Source organism: Dermacentor silvarum, chromosome 3 (assembly GCF_013339745.2).
Source record: "Dermacentor silvarum isolate Dsil-2018 chromosome 3, BIME_Dsil_1.4, whole genome shotgun sequence".
Classification (NCBI taxonomy): Eukaryota; Metazoa; Arthropoda; class Arachnida; order Ixodida; family Ixodidae; genus Dermacentor; species Dermacentor silvarum.
In genome coordinates, this window is record NC_051156.1 from 198,719,374 (window position 1) to 198,742,577 (window position 23,204).

At 47.4% G+C, this 23,204-nt stretch overlaps 1 protein-coding gene across 1 annotated transcript; it reads right to left on the minus strand.

Annotated features, from left to right (window-relative positions):
• Positions 1-8,514: 8,514 nt before the first annotated feature.
• LOC119446449 (uncharacterized) lies at positions 8,515-21,246 on the minus strand. The gene is made up of 2 exons (XM_037710883.2): positions 21,089-21,246; positions 8,515-12,154 (listed from the first exon to the last, which is right to left on the minus strand). The coding sequence occupies exons 1-2, from the start codon at positions 21,096-21,098 to the stop codon at positions 9,399-9,401; spliced, it is 2,766 nt and encodes a 921-aa protein (XP_037566811.1). The 5' UTR covers positions 21,099-21,246; the 3' UTR covers positions 8,515-9,398.
• Positions 21,247-23,204: the final 1,958 nt, after the last annotated feature.

Here is a 23,204-nt window from a genome sequence, read left to right on the forward strand (position 1 = left end):
GAAATCACTTGTTCTGAATATTAGTGACCCTTTGCTTAAGTAACTTTTCTTATAACGGACTTTTTCCCGGAAGAAAAAGTATTCAAAATACTTTTTTTTTGCTTCAGGTGAATATTTTTCCAGCTGAGATATGTTATGAAGCGGTTCAAAACCAATTTGCTCAATTTGCCCAGGTTGATAGAAGTAGAAATGCAGGCATTGCTCGGATGCACAATTATTCAGGGAAAAAAAGTTTTTTTTTTTTTAACCTGCACGTCGAAAGTGTTTTATAGTTCAGCGCAGCTATCGGTGTCATTGCATTCGATTTTTCATATGAATGTTCCAAAGAAACAGCACCATGCAGTAGACATGTAGAAATATTTTTATTTAGGAAACGAACAAAACAATGATTGGATCAAACAATTTCGTTCAGAGGCAAGATTTACAAAGGCTGTAGTTATCATGAATACACAAGAGTACCCACGACTGTCAAGCCGTCATTCCGACGTTCTGATGCCGCTGTTCCCTCTCGTCGCTCTATATTGCGCTTTTGAAAGAGGAGTTTCGGAATCCCACGTTGTGCTGACTGCTGACGACACGCATGCGCAGACGCACGGAGAGCAGGGTTGCTTTTGCTCCCCTATGACTTTATGTCTGAGACAGGGAAAAGAATTACTTTGGGCCCTACATAGTTCTTCATCGCATAAGTCAACTACGAAGTTGTCCCAGCAGAATCATCGCACCAATCGCGTAGACCACGCTCCTCCGACATTGTTCACGTCTCCAGGTTGAAGCCCTACCACTCGCGCTGACGCCAGTTCACAAACTTTGTGGTGCGGTGCCTGTGCTCACGTCCGTTGTCTTTTTCATTTCTTTTATTTTCTCCCTGTGGTATTTAACCCGTCACCCACTTTCGTGGCTTAACTTTCACTGTTCTTTCGTGCACCGGCATCGAGACGATGCCTCTTTTTTTTTTTTTTTTTTTTTTTTTTTTTTTTTGGAGGGAGGGGTAATGCCACGCGTTAGTAACGCTAGAGAACGAGGACGAAGAAGTGTTGGCTGCTGCGGCCAAAACAGTAAACAGCCGTTCGCTCGGAACTGACTGCCTGCCTTTTCCTCTCGCGACAATATAGAAGACTAACTAAAGCTGTTTTCGGCGCTCAAGGTACGACCGCAATAAATGACCCCGTACCAATTACTCCGCTTTCTGTTAGGCGAGGAAGGTGGAAACTTGAATGGAATGTTGCACCGAAGTTTACTCTTTATGTATATATATATATATATATATATATATATATATATATATATCAATGCTTCCCGTAAATGTGAGTGCAAGGCGCCGCATGGGGCAGATATGCAAATTAAGCAGGATGGTTACATATGTTCCTCCGTCTGCGTTTCGCAAGGCAATGGAAAACTATATGGAAAACTGATGGAAAACTATATGCGCAACAATACGCACGAGAGATACATGCTGCTTGAAGAACGAGAAAAAATATCTGTTCTACAAAGGAAACTGTACAATAACATGGTAGAATAAAAGCCGACACTGCGGCCGCAAAGCACGCGCAATCACCGAGCGGCATTAAAAAATAAAGAAGATAAAGAAAGGAATTTATTTTTAAGCATAAATACATGTCATATGCAATTATGAACACCATTTGAGCGGTACAGCGCGCGAAGTAGTACGAATGACCCTGCCGAGCAGTATCGCCAGCAGTTTCCAACGGCGTGACCTTGATGAGCCCAATCCACTTTGATCGCAGCGCCGCCACAGCATTTTTACACGTTGGGCGCCTGAATGCAAAGCATGCGCGGCCCCAGCCGCTCATACCACTCAACCGTATTCTAATTCAAACAAAAACGTTTTGACTTCAGTCGACTTGTCTGTTGACGTAAGGGACCAACGTAACGTTGCCAACGTAACGTTAAAAAACGCGTAATTTAGAATATTTGTTTTAAAATCGTAAACTTTGCCGTTATTCGAATTTAACGCGAGGGTAGAGTTCAAACAACGAAAATCATGAAAAAAAGTATGCAAATTCCACGCTTGTGAAATTTGATGACGCAACGGAGCAATGGCGTCTTGCGCTGGAGTTTGAGGTATAATAGCGGCGCCTGGTGGCGGCGAAAAACGTCATCTGGGTAGTACCAGCTTGGGTAGTATTGAGCGCTGGCTGTGGCGAAGCACGTTTCTAGTCCGAGTCTTAAGGCCCAACCACAAGGAACGGATTTCCGACGGATTTTCGGCGTCGGCGCCGGCCGGCGGCACGCGGCGTGGACGCTCATTGACGGCTCTCAACCACAAGAGACTCTCGGCGTCGACGTATTTCAAGCGTGGCGCAATGTGGCCAGATCCTTGGCCCCGAATTTAGCCGGTCAGTTTTGCAAAATGTTGCGCTAACAGAACAATTGTTTTTAGTAAGCAAGGACTTCTTGTACTTTTAAAACTTCATAAAAATTGTCCGTAGCTCTAGTGCAAACATATACGCTGGTTGTCTGTGCTGAAAAACGTAGCACCAGTCGCATAGCATGGATAGCATCACCAGCAGCTTCTGTTCCTAGCAAAAATACTTTCCGCTAGATAACGTGACGCGTAAATTCTACATTGCATGAAAAACTATATCCGCTGTCGAACGTTAAACACGAACGAGAGCTCCGATACTTGTCGAGCTCAGCTACAGTGCACGGCTACCGGCGGCAGACGACCGGCTCGGTTGTGCCCGCATCACAGCCGACGGCGCCGCTAATATCAGCGCATTTTCTTCTTTGTGTATAATTATAGCGAAGAGCGACAACAACGGTGAGAAAATATCGCGGCTGGTGAGCGTCGGTGATTCATTCCGAAGCGCCGTCAGCTTAAGCTTTCGAGTGAGCCGGAGAAGGCCTAGCGACGATATCGGCGCCGCCGAACGATCAGCGGCGGTGAGGGCTGCCGTCGGTGCTAGGGTGACCACCCCTCGGTCACTGATTGGCCACTTCGCTGTACAGCTGCAGCACAAATGGGTCCCGGTCCCATCCTGTCTACGGCAAGGAAATCTCGCCGCTTGCGAGCGAAACCACCGTCAAACGGCGACCCGCGAACGGCGTACGGCGAGTTGGCGTGCTGGTAACGTGGACGGGCCTTAAGTGTGCACTTCGGCGTTCCTTGCATGTCCCTGTCTGGAAAGAGTATACATCATTATCTATGATACCGTACAAAGCTGCACCACTTGCAATGGCCGGAGCACGCGCGAGCGATCGGCTGTTTGGGACGCGGACGAGGCACAGGCACTCGCGGACGACAACGCCGGAAGCTCGCTTTGTAAATGGCCTCCGAGCTCAATCACATGGCACGGTGCACCATCTCGGAGGCTATATTTTGTTTGTTTCCTGCGTCTACCGCCACTTCCGCCGTCAGCGCTGCAGTCTGGCCTGCTCTAAGGGCTTTAGCCTGCTCGGTCTTGCGGCGCCGACCGGCGGCGCATTGTTCTCCACGCCGCCGGCCGCCGTCGCGTGCCGCCGGCCGGCGCCGACGCCGAAAATCCGTCGGAAATCCGTTCCTTGTGGTTGGGCCTTTACGTCGATTCGCGCTTTTTTTTCTGCCCTGTTGCGAGTGCGAAAAGGCTCGTCACTTCTGAGAGACCACGCTGCGAGCCGGCCGCAGCCTAGTTTTATGAAAACGGACTATCCGAGTGCCGTGGGACGCAATTCTGGAAGCAGAAGTAATCGGCGACGCCGATCCGGAGATACCTAGCTCAGCCTCGAAAAAGCGTCACCGTCGTTACTGCTGCGTCGTGGGCTGCCACGAGCAAGATGGTCTGAATCCCAACATCATATTCTACCGTTTACCTTCAAGGCCTCACGCAGCGGAGCGTCAGGCGCGCTGGATAACTTCACTATCACACTACGAGCAGCGCAGGTTCGAGAGATAAATGTGCTCATCCTTGACCTCAAGCCCATACGTTAACGCAGCGCAGCAAGGCAGTATTGGTTACAGCACATCGATGTTCGAGCGCTGTCATTAAAAGCTACATCAAGTGAGCAGCGCACGAGCTCGCGCTGGAGCGCGATTCGCACGTATAGTATACGTTACTGCGAGCTCATATGCATTGCATAAGTTATTTATCAGTTGCTAAAGGGACAGGTGGCAGCTACTACAGCGCAGGAATAACTACTTTTCTATCATCATGCAGTCAACAAAGATTACAGGAGGCCCGGCCGCCGTTTCGCGGCATGCTGAAAGACCGCTGCCGTCGCGGCGCGTACGATCGTGCGCTCGAGCAGTTCGTAAATCGCGGCAAGCTGAAAGACCGCTGCCGTCGCTGCGCGTACCGTCGTGCGCTCGAATAGTTCCGTACATATACACATGATGTCTGCTTATCGCTGCTGCGAATTCATAAATAGGAAGCATTTCCTCGCGTTTGTGCGCCTGTATCGAGCAGCGTGCAAACCTTACCTGAAGTTCAACTTCGTACGCGACTCGCTTCACTTTCAATTGACACCGCGCTAAAAGTTCGCCGCTTATTTCTTGAACGGCGTACACGTATTCGGCGTTGCATAATTTCTTGCCTTTACGCAGCGTGCCATCCCTGAAAAAATCTTCGGCGCCCGATATTCGATCGCTGCAGGCCGTGGTGCAACACAACCGAAACGTGATTTCCGAAGCAGACGACCGAGCTTGGTACTACCCAGTTCAGGACAGAGGGCGCTCTTTAGCACCATTTTCTAGGGTTCCTCGATGCGTGCGCCCCCCCTCCGGCGGCGGAGGGGGGCGCACGCATCGAGGAACCCTACCATTTTCGCTGCGCCCCCTAGGCAAAGCAAGAGCCCCATAGCGTAGTATGACTCCACTCTAGTATGACGCTCGCCTGCGGACCGTGAGTACCCTGCATGGTTCAAATTCCCGGCTATTTCTTTCTCTCTGTCTGTGTTTCTCTTTCGCTTTCTTTTTCTCTCTCTGTCTCTCTCGCTCTCATTTTCTGTTTATCTCGCCCATAGCAAGTTGTGTTACAATCGTCGGTACAACGCAATCATATGGTTTCCATAATTTAATGCATGTTCTGCAAGCTTAGGTATTGACCCTTTTCGCGGAGCAGTTTGTTCTAGAGAAACGAGATGGCGCTTACGGCGGCGCGTCATTATAAAATGGGAAAACAAGGTATCTGGGCCTATAGAGATACAGCAGGGGCTTAGGCAGGGGTGCCCTTTGTCACCTCTGTTGTTCATGCTGTATTTACAAGGATTAGAGAAAAAATTAGAGAGGAGCGGACTTGGCTTCAACCTTTCCTATTTCAAGCAAGGAGAATGGATTAAACAGTCATTACCAGGACTGATGTATGCGGATGACCTTGTACTTATGGCTGACAGCAAGGAAGACTTGCAGAGATTAATGGACATCTGTGGTAAAGAGGGAGATAGCTTAGGTCTGAAGTTTAGTAAAGAAAAATCGGCACTCATGACTTTTAATGATAATCAGGGCAGCGAGCATAGGATACAGGAGGTTACGCTGGAGGTGGTGGATAAGTACAAATATCTTGGAGTGCGGATAAACAATGGGGCTGAGTACCTAACGGAACATGAAAAATATGTGACGGCTAAAGGTAGCAGAAATGCAGCTGTGATGAAAAATAGGGCACTGTGGAATTACAATAGGTACGAAGTGGTGAGAGGGATTTGGAAAGGGGTGATGGTCCCTAGTTTGACTTTCGGCAATGCGGTCCTGTGCATGAGATCAGAGGTTCGAGCAAGCTTGGAAGTTAAGCAGCGAGGGGTAGGTAGACTGGCTCTGGGAGCACACGGAAATACACCAAATCAGGGGGTACAGGGTGACATGGGATGGACGTCATTCGAGGGCAGGGAAGCCAGCAGCAAGATAGAATTTGAGGAGCGATTGAGAGAAATGGCAGAAAAGCGGTGGGCAAGGAGAGTTTTCAGTTATTTGTACATGAGGAATGTTGATACAAAATGGAGGAAGCTGACCAGAAAACTGACAATCAAATATTTGGACTGCAGTAGGGGTGCAAACCAGGAAACAGCGGTTAAGAAAAAGGTTAAGGAAACAGAGAGGGGTCTGTGGAAAACAGGGATGCAGACGAAATCAGCACTGGGAACATACCGAACTTTCAAGCAAGAAATTGCCAAAGAAAATATCTACGATAATTCTAGGGGAAGCTCTTTGTTGTTTGAAGCCAGGACGGGAGTATTGCGGACTAAGATGTACCGAGCCAAGTACCAAGGTATAGACACGTTGTGCTGTGCGTGTGGAGAAGAAGAGGAGACGGCTGAACACCTCATACTTTTCTGTAAAGGGCTTAACCCTACAGTGCAAGGCAACGGGGCTGATTTTTTCAAAGCATTGGGGTTTAGGGACAGTGAAGGCAAAATAGACTTTAAGCGGGTAGAAATAACCAAACAGAGGTTATCTGATTGGTGCCAGCACCAAGGCGCCGGATCTTAGCGTCCCCGCGTTGCGGCGTCGGTGGGCGCTACGCACAGTTTGCTTTTGCAAGCTTGGGGAGTAGTAATTGCTGTACAATAGACGGACAATTCGCCATCTATCACGAAAATACGTCCAACAAATCGACTATCAAGTAGATGGAGGCCATTCAAGTGCAATGATTAACCGTGTAAACGAGCATGAAAAAAGTGGTCGCAGTTTCACCTGAAAGGCGAAGCATCAATTGCGATAGCAAATTTGTAGAGAGCTATACGGAGTAAATGATAGTAGCTTTATCAGCTGTATAAACTTGGACATGCAGCAGCACCGGCAACACGCAGAACTAATGTCGACGCCGTCGGCGTTTTGCCCGCGTTCGCACAAAATGCGTGCGGCATTGCTGACTGGTGCCGGTGCCTGATATAAATAGGCACTTGGTGCCGCAGCTAAAAGTCACCTCCCTTCCCCCCCACCGCCTTTAGCGCGTCGGAAGAAGGCGCGTTTGCTCTACATATATGGTGATTGTAAAGGAGGAAACAGACGCCTACTTCTGCAGCCCTTAAGGAAGCACGGCGCAGAACGCGCGTTTGTTTTCCACCGTGGGTTCACTCCTCGTGAAAGAGCGCGTCCCTCGCGCCCTTTCACTCGCACATACAGCGTTCGGCGGCGCGCGGCGACGATTTCATCTCCATTGACGTCATACGGAACCTCACGGCAACGGCGACGACGACGCCGACGGCAGAAATCTGCTTTGGAGTGTCCATATAATTGCTATCGCAATAAAATGTTTTTGAGGCCTTTCACACACAAGGACCACTGTGAAATTGCCATCATGCAAGTTTTTCTACGTTTAAATGTGTGACATAGCTGAGAATAACATGCATCTTCCAAATTCTTCGTATTCTTCTCCACAACCACTAAGCCCTGGTGTCCTATACATATATATAGAACATGGCGCTTAGGCAGTAGTAAATCAATACCAAACGTTAAAAAAACGCACGTTAAAAATTCAGGGTTGAAAGGGTTAACAAAGATAAAACAAGTGTGATATGTGATCACAAACACCTACTTTGGCTTGTAGCCAAGCTAGAAATAAACAAAAAAGGGCGTATAGCTTAGTGGTTATGACGCTCGCCTTCGGACCGTGGGCATCCGGGTTCGAATCCCACCTCGATCGCCATGAAATTTTGCTGTGTTTTAACCATTTCTCTTGCTCTCTTTCTTTCTCTCTCTGCACATCCTCTTCTCATTTCACACTTTCTGCACTTTGCTCGGAACTGCGAACACCATCGCTCCGTAGGAATCAACCTTGACCTTACACAGCTCCGCTGTTAAGAACTTGTGTTACAATCGAGTAAATGCGGTAGGTGCCACCTATCAGCGACAATTCTCAGCATTCGCAGGCACCGGCACACCACGCATATCGTCTCAGAGGCAACACACGGACCTCTCGGCAGTGCCACCAGATGACGCTGCATGTCCAGAAAAAAAAAAAAAAAAAGCTAACGTAGCTTGCACTGGAGGCGCAATGCTAAAGAGACAGCGGAGCTGGTGGGCACCTAGCTATCCTGGATTTTGGGCCATGCTATAGCGCTAGCGCTACCAAGTCATCTCCAGCATTTTCCGGAATTGATTATTGATCAATTAACGATTGGCTCTCGCAAGGTGTTGGCCACGTATTTTGCTAAGCTATGCACTACCAAGTCATCCACTGCCATTTTCTGGTATTTATTGATAATTTTATCGATTAGCTATTGATTGACTATCGATGACTAAGCTTAAGTAGTCCCAACCATGCTTAGCTAGACTGCCGGGTTCAGCTTCGCTAGTTCACAGGGGTATGTGCCATTGGTTTCGAACAAGACATTTTGGGTTTACCAACCATGCTCACTTACATGGCGTTTGGAGCCTATGACCTAATAAAGTCTGGGACATTAGGGGACTTACTTTTATTTTGCAGCATCAGAACAAGTTTTCACAGTTTTGTTTGCAATTTAGAAAAAAAAAAATTAACCAATCTTTTTGCAGTCTCCCTCTTATTTCAGATTACAAAAACAACAACCTAATTTGACAGATGTCTTCTTACAGCTCAAGCATTCCAAGACATGACACACACATTCTGGAGGCGTTTTTTATCGTACAAATCTTCAATATACAAAATATACTGCTTCCACAGTGCAATGTGGTAAACACCATACACCTGCAATATTCACATGCATTGATCCCAAAAAGCTGCTGCTCAATTTCTGAGAATGCTAATAGTGCAACAATATATTTTCTTGTTTTCCTTATGCTGAGACACCTAAGGTTCCCTTGTGGCTACTGTGTAAAACCACACCAGTAAGTCCGTCTTCTGACACTTGCAGTATATATATATATATATAGACAGACAAACGCACACATAATCCGATGTGGGCTTGTGAAGCTACTTTGTTCAAAGCGTACAGCTTGGGTCCTCCATGACTCATAAGATTAGTGACTGCTTGTTCACCTGATAGTCGAGAGATGCATCACCTTAAGCAAATTTCGCAATCAAATATATGTCGGAGCGCGACACCAGGGGCAAAACAAATTTTCACATATGGAGAAGGGTTACATCACATACTTATGAAAGTTTACACTTTAAATTAAAAAGTGGACACAATTCAAAGCACATATGCCATTATGGGTACATCCAATTGCTTTCCTGAACATGTTCAATGAAACCCACATATTGCAGCGTCAAATTGGAACTGCTGCTCAAGTTCACTGATTTATTTTAAAACTGCACCAACATGTTGACAGCAGCTAAGCTATATAGTCTTAAAGAGTACAACAGAAAGTGCTTAACAAAAGAGGAACAGAATTTTGCTGGCCTGTGGTACAGTAAACTTGTACTAGCTGGAACACTAATGAATTTACCACATTTAAATGTTGAATAAATAACAAGCATTCAAGAACCAGTATGAGACATTTGTTACTTCAACACAGAATGATGTAACAAAGGCAGCAAAGGTTAACTTTACATTATACTTTCTTTGCGCACCAGCACAATAGGACAAACATCGACAATGCCTGCTAACTGGTCGTACACAATGCGAAAGTCACCATCATAGAATCGGACATAAGTATTCTTGAAGTCAATAGGTTCCACTGGTTTCCCGTAGTAAGAAAATCCTTCACGACTACTAAGTTCGGAGGCATTAGAGGCCTCGTCATCCTCAGATTCACTAGACACTAATTTAATGCGCCGCCATTTGCGTTTTACCTTGGAATCGTTTTCACTTTCACAACTGCTCTGTTCAAAGTCAGCATCGTCAGTGTCGTCGCTACTAGGCACCTTACAAGCCTCCTCCCAATCTAAAACAGAGTCACCAGGCTGGGCATTTTCCGTAGTGCCCATGTCTTTGTACTTCTGGACTACATCATCATTTGTGATGTCTTCTAGCTTCTCCATGTGCAGCTTCCTAATGGCAAACGGCAGTCCACAATGAACAGTTTTTTGGTGTGTTATAAGAGGCTTCAACAATCTGTAACTCTTGAAGCAATGGCCACAAAAGAAGGTTGGTATGCACTCGTTCCTGGGTTGTCGAGCTTTTCCTGCATTTTCCTGTGATGGGCCTTTCCTGTGGTGGGCAAAGGCAGTGAGAGGCGACTTCCTGGCTTCCATTTGCGGAACACTTGATCCACTGGCACATGGAGACTCAGCGGCACTTCCGTTGCTTTCAGGCCTTGTTTCATCTGTCTGTCTACACTCACCAGGACGTTTCTGTTGACCAGCTACGCTGAAGTAGCTTGAATGACCCTTCTCTTTCTTTTGCTGACTAGAGGTAGCATGAATTTCCCCCAAAGGAATTGGCTGCTGAAGTCTGAATTCTAAATCCTGTTTAGACCTCTCTGACGATGACAGCAGAGCTTTTTTGTGAGTGCGGGAATAATGCAAAGCTGTTGACAGCGAAGAAATGTGACGCTTGTTAGGATCAATGCTTGTTGCAGCCGTTGACGCTGTCATCCTGAAGCGACGTTTGGAGGGCTTCATGGCAACTGTGCTTTTTGCTGGACTTCCGGCAGTCTTATGTTCTGCATCCTTGCTTTTTGCCAATTTGTTCTCCACTCCACCTTGCCCTTCATTATTGCAGTCTGACTGCAATTCTGAAGTCACGTCTTTCAGCTTATTTCTTTCAAAGCTCTTCACTGAAAGCTGCAATTCCGAGTGGCAGCGGCTGTGGTGCATCATCATCTGCTTCCACAGTTTGTAGCCCTTCTTGCAATGACCGCAGAAGAACTTGATGCCATGACCTAGTGACATGTGTCGAAAATAGTCTAATGGCTCCATTTCAGTCTGGCAACAGAGGCTGCAGGTATAAACAATGCCACTTTCTAGAAGGTGCTCATCTTTTTTTTCAGTAGACTCTTCAAGAGAATATGGGTGTACTATGCCACTTCCAGTGTTCGGGAAAGTTTCTTCATGATCAGCCACTGTGACATCCTCTTGGGGCAAATCAAAGTGCTGGTGTGCTTGTATTACATGGTCATCAACACTTTGCTGGCTCTCACCAAGGAAGACACAGTTCTTGTAGCAGCAACGAAGAAAGGCCGTGTGCAAGTCCACAAAGTGTGCAAACAAATCATCTACCGAGGCACTTCTGAGCTGCACGCACTTCGGACAGTCAAAACCACATTCCTGCCCATGTTTCTCAGTCAGGTGTTGAAAAAACATGGCAACATCTTTGAAGATAGCACCGCATTTGCATTTGGTTTCTGATGTAGCGAATACAGATGTAAGCACGTCCTTCCCTGAGTTGCCACATTTTACTGGCAAATCATTTTTAACTGCTAATTTGACATCAACATCAGTGTCGGGACTGGGTTTTTTGTCTTGAGCACTTTTTTGCCATTTATCTTTGAGACTATTATGTGGTGAAAGGCTGCTGAAACTGGCAGGAATGCCATCACTTATGTTTGACCTTTCTAAGTCTTTCAGTGTTCTGAAGGATGGTGGCAGCTCCTTTCCACGGCAGAAAATCTTGAAAGGCTTAGCCGGATGGCACATGGTCACATGGACAATCACATCCCAATCGAATTGGCTCCCAAAGTCACAATAGAGGCAGTGAAATGCATGTATGTTGTGCTTTTCTGTATAATGGTCAATGAGAGCATTTGGACTGTCCATTTGTACAGAACAAATGTGACAAGGAACAGAAAAAAACCCCGAATGAACGACTGCAAGATGTTCAAAAAAGCGTTCCGTGCAGTGGCTCTTGAAGCTGCAATCCTTGCACATGTAACCACCAATATGGTCTTTTTCATGGCCAACAAGTTTAGGGTTGAGTGGTGCCTTCTCCCTGCACATGTACCAGAACACAGCTTTAGATCTGTGCACCATTATGCCGTGGACTCGCATGTGAGTCACTGTCTGTGACCTGTAAAAGCACAATGCACACTGGAATCTGCAAGAACCATGTTCTGTTACCATGTGCTCAACCAGGTGCTGCTCATTCACAGCAACCTCATTGCAGTAGGTGCAGTGTGCAGGGTCCACATGAGCACGCAAATGATCCTTGAAGTTGTCTTCTTTATCAGTGCAAAAGTCACAAGAGCTTTCCATGCATTTGAAGAACTGTACAACATTTTGAGGGTCCAGTTGGCTAGCAAATGCGCTGTAGCTCTTGCTGAGTTGAGACGTTGTCAAAAGGTTGAGCATAAGAAGCTTGTTCTGCAGTGATTGCACATTCTCCAATGAGCTCATCGTGGCTGGGGGTTGCTGGTCACTGGCACCTTCATTAGGAGAAAAGGGAGGGAAAAGTGAACAGCTGTAACAAGTTTACAAGTTACAAGTCAATGTTACTAGAGAATCACACCAGAGACTGTTTCAAGTTTTTGCACTGCATATCTTTAGCCTAAAATGCAAAATATAAAGGAAGCAGAAACAAAATGTACTTTGCTTAGAACAAAAAAGCCTTACTGTCTGTAGCGACAGACCCCACTAAATACAGCATAGCTACAGACCTTTAAGACAATTTGTTTGTTTGTTTATTTGATACCCACAGCGCCATAAGGCATTACAGTGGGGGGAATACTACATGATTACGAGACAGAACACAAGCTCAATTTGCAGTAAGTACAGTACAGCCTAACCAGCTAGTAGGAAGTACACTCAATACACAACGTAACGAAGATTGACAAAAATGTACGAAAAATTCCAGCGGGTAACATACAGTAAGACGAAAACAAATACAATATGTATACCGCACAAAAAACACCCGTCATCAATTTCTTTTTCCCCCAATTAGACCTCCAGTTTTACAACTTTTTCCCTTTTTTCATGCTCAAAATTACTATACAATGTTGACCACAAGGTCGTCTATCCACAAGTTTTCTTGCAGAAATAGCTAACTATGTCTAAAATTTATAACATTGGAGCACCTTCTGTCTGCATTACCACCAATAAGAACAATCACGTATAGGCAGATAGAAAAGTTAATGTTCCACTAACAAAACAACGAGCAGCAGGTACAAATCTCACCAGCAGTCTCCCTTGTCTATGCAACGTAATGATCCAAGCACAGGCGGTTGTACCTGTGGTTGGCCTACCTAGACCACTGATTCGTACAGGCAGAGTGCCAATGACTGCAGAACTGGCTGCTTCCTTTGTGACCACAATGACCACAAACACCTTTGGAATGCACAGGGCTGGCAGCCAATGCACGCCTTAGGAGATGTAGAAAAGAAGAGGAATGATCTTCAAAGATACAACCTAGCTGAGACACAATCTTGTGCCATTGGCAAGTGGCACTGGCTCATGAAGCCTCTTATATGTCGCATTCACTTGCGAGATGTGTAATGATGTAAAATTTTACTTGCAGTAGCAAGTTAGTATTTGCACTTGTTCTAATCATCTTGTCTGAAGTTTCTCATGCACTATGGCTAATCATGCAAAAGCCATCATTTGCTGAGCACATTAGATGATGCCACAACACTGTGCCACTGCAAACACAGAGGCTTCATCAAGGAGCATGGCACCTGCACCTTGCATGCCCAAGTTTGTTGACATACATCTGATCCATTGATTGATAAGCAAGTGTGTATGGCAGCAGCATATTGTGCAAAAGAGACCTGATGCTGCTATCACGAATGCCTTCAGTAGCAGTATTATATGCCATTATTTTTCAAAGATGTTAGCAAAGGGGCAGTGCACAGTTTTAAAATACAAGGGGACTGTAGGAACAAGCGAAGTATTTTGTATTAACTCATAAAACCTGTAGAGGTTTTCTTTCTTTTTTTTACAAGGAGGGCTGCCTTATATGTATATATATATATAATGAGAAGAGGTTCATTGGCGTTGTCCTTCAAGGACGCTACCAGTTCAAGGAGCGGGCCGAGCACTGGCGATGCCACTGGATGGAGGCACGTCTTCCTCACAATCACCCCTGCAGAAAGAGCCATCCTGGCGACCTAAGAGGGTGGAGGGTCATGGTAGGGCTTGAGATGCGCCACATGGACGAGGTCACGTCCACGCCGGCGCATGTTGTCAGATGGAGAAAGTGGCTCGATGAGAAAATTCACCGGGGACATTCGCTACAAGACGCAGTGAGGCCCTTCCATACTTTGGGACGAGTTTCTAGGAAAGCCCAGGTGTTTGGTGGCAAGGAACAGCCAGCCATACAAGAAAACCTGGAGCATACGTGGGATTTGGAAGTGAGTCGGCGCGACCTTCCTTCTAGCGCTGTTGCTCTTGTGATGTAAAGGTGTGCGTGAGCTGGCAGCACTCTTCGGCTTTTCGGGCAGCTTCGTATACAGGTGGGCACTCGGAAGCGTCAGGACGGTATGGAAGGTGTGTGTCGATGGTATGCAAAGGCTCCCGTCCATATAGGAGGAAGAAAAGTGAAAATCCTGTAGTAGCTTGTATCGCGGTGTTTTATGTGAGCGTTACAAAAGTAAGTACACGGTCCCAGTTCCTATGATCAGATGCCACGTGCATCGCGAGCATATCACCAAGAGTGCGGTTAAACCGTTCTGTGAGCCCGTTAGTTAGCGGATGACATGCCGCGCTTGTTCGATGAATAATGTGGCATTCCGAAAGCAGAGCTTCGACGACTTCGGAGAGGAAGGCATGACCTCTATCACCGAGGAGTTCTCGAGGTGCGCCATGTCGAAGGATGAAGCGATGGAGGACGAAAGAGGCTATATCCCGCGCTGTAGCATTCGGTAAAGCAGCAGTTTCGGCGTAGAGCGAAGAATAAGTGGAGAGGTAAGAAGACGACGCAGTGAAGCAAACACGGCGTCGCATGCAGGGGACCAGGAGAGGCCCGTGCCACCGCATAGGAGCTGGGTCAAGGGCAACATGATCAATGCAAAATTGCAGACAAAGCGCCAGAAATATGAGCACAGGCCCACAAAACTGCGAAGTTCTTTGACGTTAATAGGCTTCGGGAACTCAGCGACTGCACGAAGTTTCGCAGGGTCCGGTAGAACGCTGTGCTTGGACACGGTGTGGACTAAGATGGTCAGCTCCCGCGCGGCGAAGCGGCACTTTTTGAGGTTGAGTTGCAGGCCAGCGTCGGTGAGACATGTCAAAACATGCCTTAGGCGAAGTAGGGAATCGGAAAATCAGGCGCGAAAACCATGACATCGTCAAGGTAACAAAGACACATAGACCACTTCAGGCCACGCAGCGTATTGTCCACGAGTCGTTCAAACATTGCAGGCGCATTGCAAAGTCCAAAGGGCATCACGTCAAATTCGTATAGGCCATCAGGTGTAATAAATGCCGTTTTCTGTCGATTGGCTTCAGCTGTGGGAACCTGCCAGTACACAAGCCTAGGGCCGAAGAGAATTCTGCACCCTGAAGGCTGTCAAGGGCGTCGTCGATGCGCGGCAAAGGATAGACATCCTTGCGCGTGACCTTATTTAATCGACAGTAGTCAATGCAAAAGCGAATAGACCCATCCTTCTTGCGAATGAGAACGACAGGAGATGCCCAAGGACTGTGGGATGGTTTAATAACGCCATGGTGTAGCATATCGTCGACTTGGTTAATGACGAGACGCTCACCGGCAGACGCGGTACGGTCGTTGACGCAACGGCTGGTGTAAGCCGGTGTCAATGTAGTGCTGCACTTCCGATGCTCGGCTCAGTTGCGGCTGAGAAACATTGAAGGAATTTCGAAAGTGATGTAGAAGCTGAAGGAGCTCGGAGTGTTCGGCAGGGGTAAGTGTAGTAGTGATGGAACTGGAGAACATGTCACTCGATAACTCTTCAAGCGTTGAAAGGGCGAGGAGGTCATTGGAGTCAAGATGGAAAGATTCATTTGGCACGGTAACAAAGAACGACGAGTCAAGGTGTTCCATGCAGCCAAGACATTCGCCGACAAGCAATGTAACAGGCGCAGAAAGTGAATTGCACACAAAAATATTGCTGATGCCAGCAGCGATGTCAAGAATTGCAAAAGGCAGTGGAACGGCTTTGCGACTCATAAAGATATCAGATGGTGTGAACAAGACTATCATCGGTGACGGCACCACAGACGACTGGGACAAGGGCAAAAGAGCCAGGCAGAATTTCTATCAGTGGCCTCACGGACGACCAGTTTAGGTGGCTGATCAAGAGCGTCGTGGGATGGTGCATCACACAGCGGCGAAAATTCAACTTCAGCTCGTGCGCAGTCGATGACGGCATTACGACGGAACAAGAAGTCACACCCAAGGACGACGTCATGGGAGCAAGCATGAAGAACAAGGAACCCGACAACATACAAAACACCTTGTAAAAGCACACGGGCAGTGCAGGCTGCGAGAGGGGTAACGTGCTGCGCGCATGCCGTATGAAGCGACAGTCCAGGGAGCGGCGTGGTAATCTTGCGCAGCGAACGGCAGAGTTTGGCGACTATAACAGAAATGGCGGCGCCGGTGTCCACAAGCGCAAAAGTAAAAATACCTTCAACACATATGGCGACCATGTTAGCAGGAGAAGAGTGAGAACTTGGGCAGTTCGACGATGGCACAGTTCTTGCCTTATGAACTGCGGCGCTTAGTTTTCCTAGTCGGAGGGTGCGGGTCGGCGACGCATTGGGGAAAGCGATCGTCGACAAGGAGATTGGGAGCAGCGTGAAGGAAATTCAGGGAGGTCAGAAGGAACATACCGCTGGGAGGGACCCAGGGCTGGTTGGCGCATAGGCTGACTGCCATATGGGAACGGCCGGGCAGTGTCATCGGAAGTTTGAAGGCGACGGCAGCAATAGCGAGCGACGTGTCCTGGCGTGCAGCAAGCGTAACAAATGGGACGATTGTCAAGCGTCTGCCATGCATTGCTTACTCTCGGCCCGGCCCAAGAAGCAGTGGGAGCGGCGGGTGGTGCAGACTGTTGCAGGATCGAGAAAGGCGACTGGGAAAGCCTACGCACTACCTGCACATAGGTATGAGGCGCAGCAACAGGCTGCACTGCCTGCACATACGTAAGAGGTGTGGCTACAGGCTGCACTGTCTGCGCATAGGGAAGAGGCGCAGCCACAAGTGGCTAGTGGTGAGCGACGGGAACAGCTTGAGCGACCTCTTCGGCAATGACAGTGCAGAGTGTTGTAGGCAGACGACAGGACGGCTCCTGAGTGAAGGGGACCAAGGAAAGTTGACGGGCAACCTCCTCGCGCACGAAGTTTTGAATCTGCTGAAGCAGTGGAGAGTGGTTGGAAACAGCAACGAGAGTCGATAGCGAGTCGGCAGTCGACAGAAGCTACCGAGTCAGGGTCCGTTGCTTCTTCAACGCTTCATAGCTCTGACATAACGTTACCACTTCAGAAACGGTGCGCGGATTCCTGGCCAAAAGCACCTGGAATACACCGTCATCGATGCCTTTGAGGATGTGCTGAAATTTATCAGCTTCGGGCATGGCGGCGTTGACACGTTTACAAAGGTCGACGACTTCTTTAATGTAACTTAATCATGAAAGTTTCACCAGTCTGCTGTTCTCGCAAGCGCTGTTCAGCGCATAGTTTGCGGACAGCAGGTTGACCAAACACTTGAGTGAAAGACGTCTTGAAAGTTGACCATGTCGGAATGTCGACTTTGTGGTTATGGAACCACAGTTGGGCAACGCCAGTAAGATAAAATATGATGTTGGTCAACGTCGTGGGGTCGTCCTACTTATTATGCACGCTCACCCGTTCATTCGACGTAAACCAGTCCTCCATGTCAGTGTCATCTGTACCGCTGAAGACCTTTGGATCACGTTGCCGAGGCACCCCGGTGCAGATGACGGACTGGGGCGCAGGCGGCGGCGGGTCTGTGTTGTCGGTCATGATGGGTGGAAGCGTTCGGGTTCGAAGCTCCAGGGTGCAAGCGACAGGGGAATTGCAGCTCCTCTACCAATAAAGAAGAGGTTTATTGGCGTCGTCCTTCAGGGATGCTACGAGTTCAAGGAGCGGCGAGGCAGCGAGGGGCACCGTCTCCAAAGACACTAGCGATCAGCAGCGCGAGCAGAGCAGGCCGAGCGTTGGCGATGCCGCTGGATGGAGGCACGTCTTCTTCACAATAAATAAGAATGCAACCCAGCAGGCAGTGCAGAATGTTCCATCACCATGCAAGAATAAATATTACATGAAATCATTGTCTGCAAATCAATGATACCCCTGCAAATCAATGATACCCATTTATTATATGCAGCTGGTCGTAATGCTGTTGGAATTGTGCCTATATGCTATCAATGCCCAAGTGCTCCTCCAAAAACTATGTTAAAACTAGGGGGCGGGGGGTAAGAAGCACAGGCAACGTTTTTTTTTTTTGTTTTCGTTTGCGGACCCTGCCATCACCATCATCCTAAATAAATTGACGACAGGCTAAAATTGTTTTCCAAAGAGCAACAATTCAAGAAATGGTTAACTAAGTATTATCGCTGTCTTATGTACACTGCATTGCTTTACTTGACAAAGAAAACGAAAACACAGCTCAGGACATAATTAGACGTTCGCTGCACTTGCAAGAAGGCAAACTCGTGCATCATAGAATGTATGTGTTGAAGCACTCTTACTACAGCAGTGAGCCCTGCAGTACGAGACACCAGCCTGTAGCAACAGTCTTCTCATTAATGTCCAGTTCGCATATTTACAAACGTTTTCTCCCAGTTACGTTTCATGGTCTTCTCAATATGGGTAGGTTACACATGAAATTGGTATCCTGAAAGGTTTCTATCAGTTTCCTCTCTGATTTGGTCCAGACGTAGAGCCTGGATCTATCCATGAACCTTTTCAGTGTATTCTCACCAAACCAAAGCTTGTGTTCCAAAACAAATGTATGCGTTTCAGCAGATAAAACAAATGATGCAGCACAGGAGGTAGCAAGCCACAGGTGCCTCTCTTTTAGACATGCGGTCAAGGTTACTTAGGTATCAGCAGATATCCACATGCATGAATGGGTTTTCTGTGCACTGCAAGATATACTCCTTGCAAATGTTAATGTTTAAATAATGCAGATGTTGTTAGACAACTTTATGATGGGAAACAATCTGTTTCAGCAAGGCAGAACTTAGAACCACAACGCATCGAAACAAAATACGCTTTTTGGAGGAATTCATTAGTGTCACATGCCCCCTTAGGTGCTATAATATCACAGCCTGGGCATGGTGGAATAGAAAGGCTAATTGGGAGAAGGCTGTGTGATCAGCAGCGACAGAATTAGCTAGAAAGTGAGCAGAGCAGCGACATACAAGTTCTACAGCAAAAGGAAGTCTAAGCTCCTGTCACAGAGTTGGCCGGAGACATCGTGAATGGTAGCCAGATGGAGCACCAGACTTTTCGAGGATGGCTAGGCAGGTTCCAAGTGCTCATGTAGACTCTCAATTAGACCATTTCAAGCAGGATGACAAATGATGGCTTCGGTCTAAATTAACTATAGCATAAGCTTTGCATGCTTATGAGGAACACTTTCCCGAAGGATGAGTGACAACAGACGGCTAAAAGGTAATTTATTTCATTTTTAAAGTCTAGAAATTAAATGTGGCTCCCTTCTCCGGACACATCACAACAGCCATCATGAAAACATCATTCTTGAGAAGAAAATAGTGTGACATTAAAGATGCTGATGCGACGACACTCACAATGACTGCATGTGTTTTCTAAACACAGCCAGGAGACTCAAGTACGAGTCTCCCATACAGCTCTGGCATGGACAAACGTGGGTGCACGTGTGAAATCGAGATGATGACGAATGAGTTCGTTGTAAACATTTTGGTACTTCACGTGAACTCTGTGGCCATCAGGTACTTTTTATTTTCGTCACTCAAATGTTCCTGCCAGCAGGAATTTCCCTAGGTGGTGTGTATTACCCAAGAGAAAAAAATCATCACCCAAGAAATTAGTGGCTGCACCTGGTAGCTGTGGTGACGTAATGCATGAGAGTCCATCAGCTTACAGTCAGATATTTCAGCTGCTTCCAGTAACGATAAAAAACAGACAGGCGCTGCACAAAGAGCAGGCCCTTTGCAGGCTGAGAAAGGCCTGCTGCAGCGTTGTTTTTCAGGGAACTTAGCTGGCGTGCTCCATACAACTACATAAGGGCAGCGTTGGCATGGAACTTCCACACCACTATGGGCACCAGGCACTGGCTAGACTGCGTTGTGGTTACAGCTTCCTACAATATTTGCCAGTGCCAGCGACTTGAGCTATGATGTAAACTAATTTATTCTGAACAGCACTGAATGCACGTCCGTTTCCTTGCCTGATCGAACTTGATAAGAGAAGCGCTGCCTGATCCATGGCAGCATTCAAACGCATACGGCATGGCCCTTTGTACAGATCGCAGAAACGCATGACTGAGATTAACGATGGCTAGAGGGCATAGTGAACGTGCAACATATCCTACAAGATGTTTGCTCCGCTCGCTCGGACATGTGACCTGGCACTGCTGTCAGAATGGAAAGCTTTCTACCACATCGCCGATTCCACAGCAGAGCCCAACGTACCAACATTTTTCAATTTCACAATAATGGAAAGCACGTCCACATGAAAAAGCACCCAGTATTTTTCTCTGTCGTTCAGATCTCTGTCTCTGAGAGTAAGCAACTGTGTACGTAGCTCGATGAAGGGCAAGCGTCCTGCTAACCCGACACAAACGCGGTGATGGTGCAGCGCAATGCGACCGTTACGTTAAAGTGTAGTAGGAGGCGATAGATACGAACACGGCCCGTATTAATGAAAACAGATTTCCAGCATGATTGTCACTTCAAGGCCGGGTATAACAAAACTAGTCAACTAACAGCGTTAAGTTCCCAGGCATCGGCCTCACGGAAAGCATTCATCACGGTGGTAGCAACTTCGGTACCGTGTTAACGACACCAAGTTGACAGGTGTTTCATAAATAGTGTGACGACTTCATTCTATAAGCGCTCCATGCCAGGGACCCCCTTAAGCAATACGATAAGGAACACCCAAGCTGCCTTCAAGAGGCCGCAGTGGCTTCACGCAGATGCCAATCACAAAAATGTTGAATGACACTAAATGCTTACACGCTGGTATATGACGATCACGAATAACCAATTAGCCCGATTTTCAGCTCTAGTTAACGGGAAAGCCAACTGTTACAAATCAACGCATCAGATTCGAATCCAAACAACACGAGCTCAAACACAAGTTCGGCGTTCTCTGTCTCGTCAAATCAGGCAGCACTAAGAGCCCAGACCGCACAAAACAATCATCGACAAGCAAGAGTGCCAAGCAGGTCTTACCGTAAGACATTCACCAGAAGGCAAGCGTTCAAAACGATTTGCACACATAAAGCATTCTTCCATAGATTCTGCCGCCACTGCCGCCACGCTCCACCGAAACGCCGTACCGTAGCGCGCGCAAAAGACGACGACGAATTTGTTCTATGACTACGAGGCTCCGCCACAGAACACGCCGCTAGCCCATAGTACAGTAGATAACCCGTTAGGTCCACGGATGCCAGTAACGCCAGGTAAAGCCTACTCGCTCAAACCAAAAGTGTTGGCATCTTAATGTTTATATCTCATCACTGAAGACATATGCGCGAGCGCTTTATTATATACATAAACTTTCTATAATTTAAGTTATGACGCGTTTTTAGTTCAAGGCAGAAAAAGCATAGCCTTCGAGATTTGTTTTACTCGAAGAAAACGTTGCTATGGCATGTGAGCGGCCGTCGGCATGCAACTAGCGATGTCTGCTGTTGTTTCTTCACTCTATCCCCGTCTGCGTGCGCTGTTACCACCTTCAGATCTATTTGACGTGGGCCTCTTTAATTATGCATTCTCTAAGGTCTCTAGCAAGCCAAGCAAGTAGTCTATCGGATCCCACAATCGCTTCCACCGCAAGCAGCCAGCTAAAGCATAGCCTTTGAGATCTGTATTTGTTACTCAGAGAGGGTCGTCGCTGAGGCCAACGTACGTCACGTTGGAGTGTGGATTTGGACTCTCATGCCAGCTTGTCAGTTATGATTGACCCACAGCAGGCCCGGAGAGCTGCTACGGCCTCGCTCTCATTGGTTTAAATTTCCGCCGTTATTAAGGCAAAGCTTCTCGTCCAGATAGTCCAAAATCCACGCCCCAGCCACGTCGCCCTCTGGGTAACAAATGCAGATCTCGAAGGCCATGCTTTTGCTCGCTGAATGCGGCGGAAGCGATTGCGGAAGCCAGAAACACGTCGTGAGCGTCAGGTTTTGGACACCACATAGTAGAGTCCCCTGGGCCAGTCAGAGTTTAGAAGACGGAGAATCGACAATGTCCATAACGTGATCGAGGATAAGTTCTTGTTCAATCGATCAAGTAGAGAATTTATAGAGGAGAAAGTTAATGACTACTGACATATTTTTGAAGTTGTAGAAACGCTACCACACGCAAAAGGATAGTACATAAACGTGCATTGTTTAGGCGCCCGTTCCTGCATTGAGCGTCGGCGGTGTCCCTCGGCGTAACCGAGCGAACGAGCAAAGCGAAGAGCGAACGCGGAGCGCAGTGGGCGACGAAAGACGGCGATGGCGAAGAGAGCGCGAGGAGGAAAGCGGAGGAGGAAGGAGCGGGGAGTAGGGTAGAAAGGCGTAGGGGCGAAGTAGTAAGTGGTTCGTATGGAAAGGGGAAAGGTTGGCGCTATCTTCTGCAGCCCTTGAGGGAGCACGGCTCAGCGCCGATGTAGGCGAAGAGAAATTTCAGGGAAAGTCTCCAGATTTCTCTCTCGCACTTACTGCTCCTCGCGCATGCGCAGGAAGAGCGGAGAAATCCAATTTTGATGTACTCGTCGATGCGTAGTGCCACACAAGACGCACAACGACCGATACGAGATGGCGCCAGAGTAGCGCGCCGTCATCTGTTCAGCGATTGCATGCGGTGAGCGTGTGCAACAATACCATATATGGAAACAAAAACTGCATGAGTAAAGATCTGTCTGCGGCGGCTGCTGTGAATCGCGCCCATGCGCTGCCTCTCGCGATCACCCGATTAGCAAGGTAGTCGCGCCACACTTTGCTCCGTTTGCAAAGTGCCGCACGAGACATATTGTCCGTGCCAGCCAATACATCGCGAAATTTCGCATTAGGGAGTATCGTAATCATCGGTGAATTTTTAAAATAAATCGATTAAAAGAGATCTTGAGCTTCGTTCAATATAACACTTCGTACTTCATATGTGTAAAAAAAGAATACTGTGAACAAGTGCTGTTAAAATCCACACCTCAGCGACGTCTCTCTCTGGGTAACAAAAGTGAATCTCAAAGGTCATATGCTTCTGCTAAATGCAAGTGCCGAAAGCTATTTGAGGAAACTAAATGGACAAGTATACTGAACGAATTGGACCATAAAATGCAATCTCAGTGTATGATTCGAACTAACAG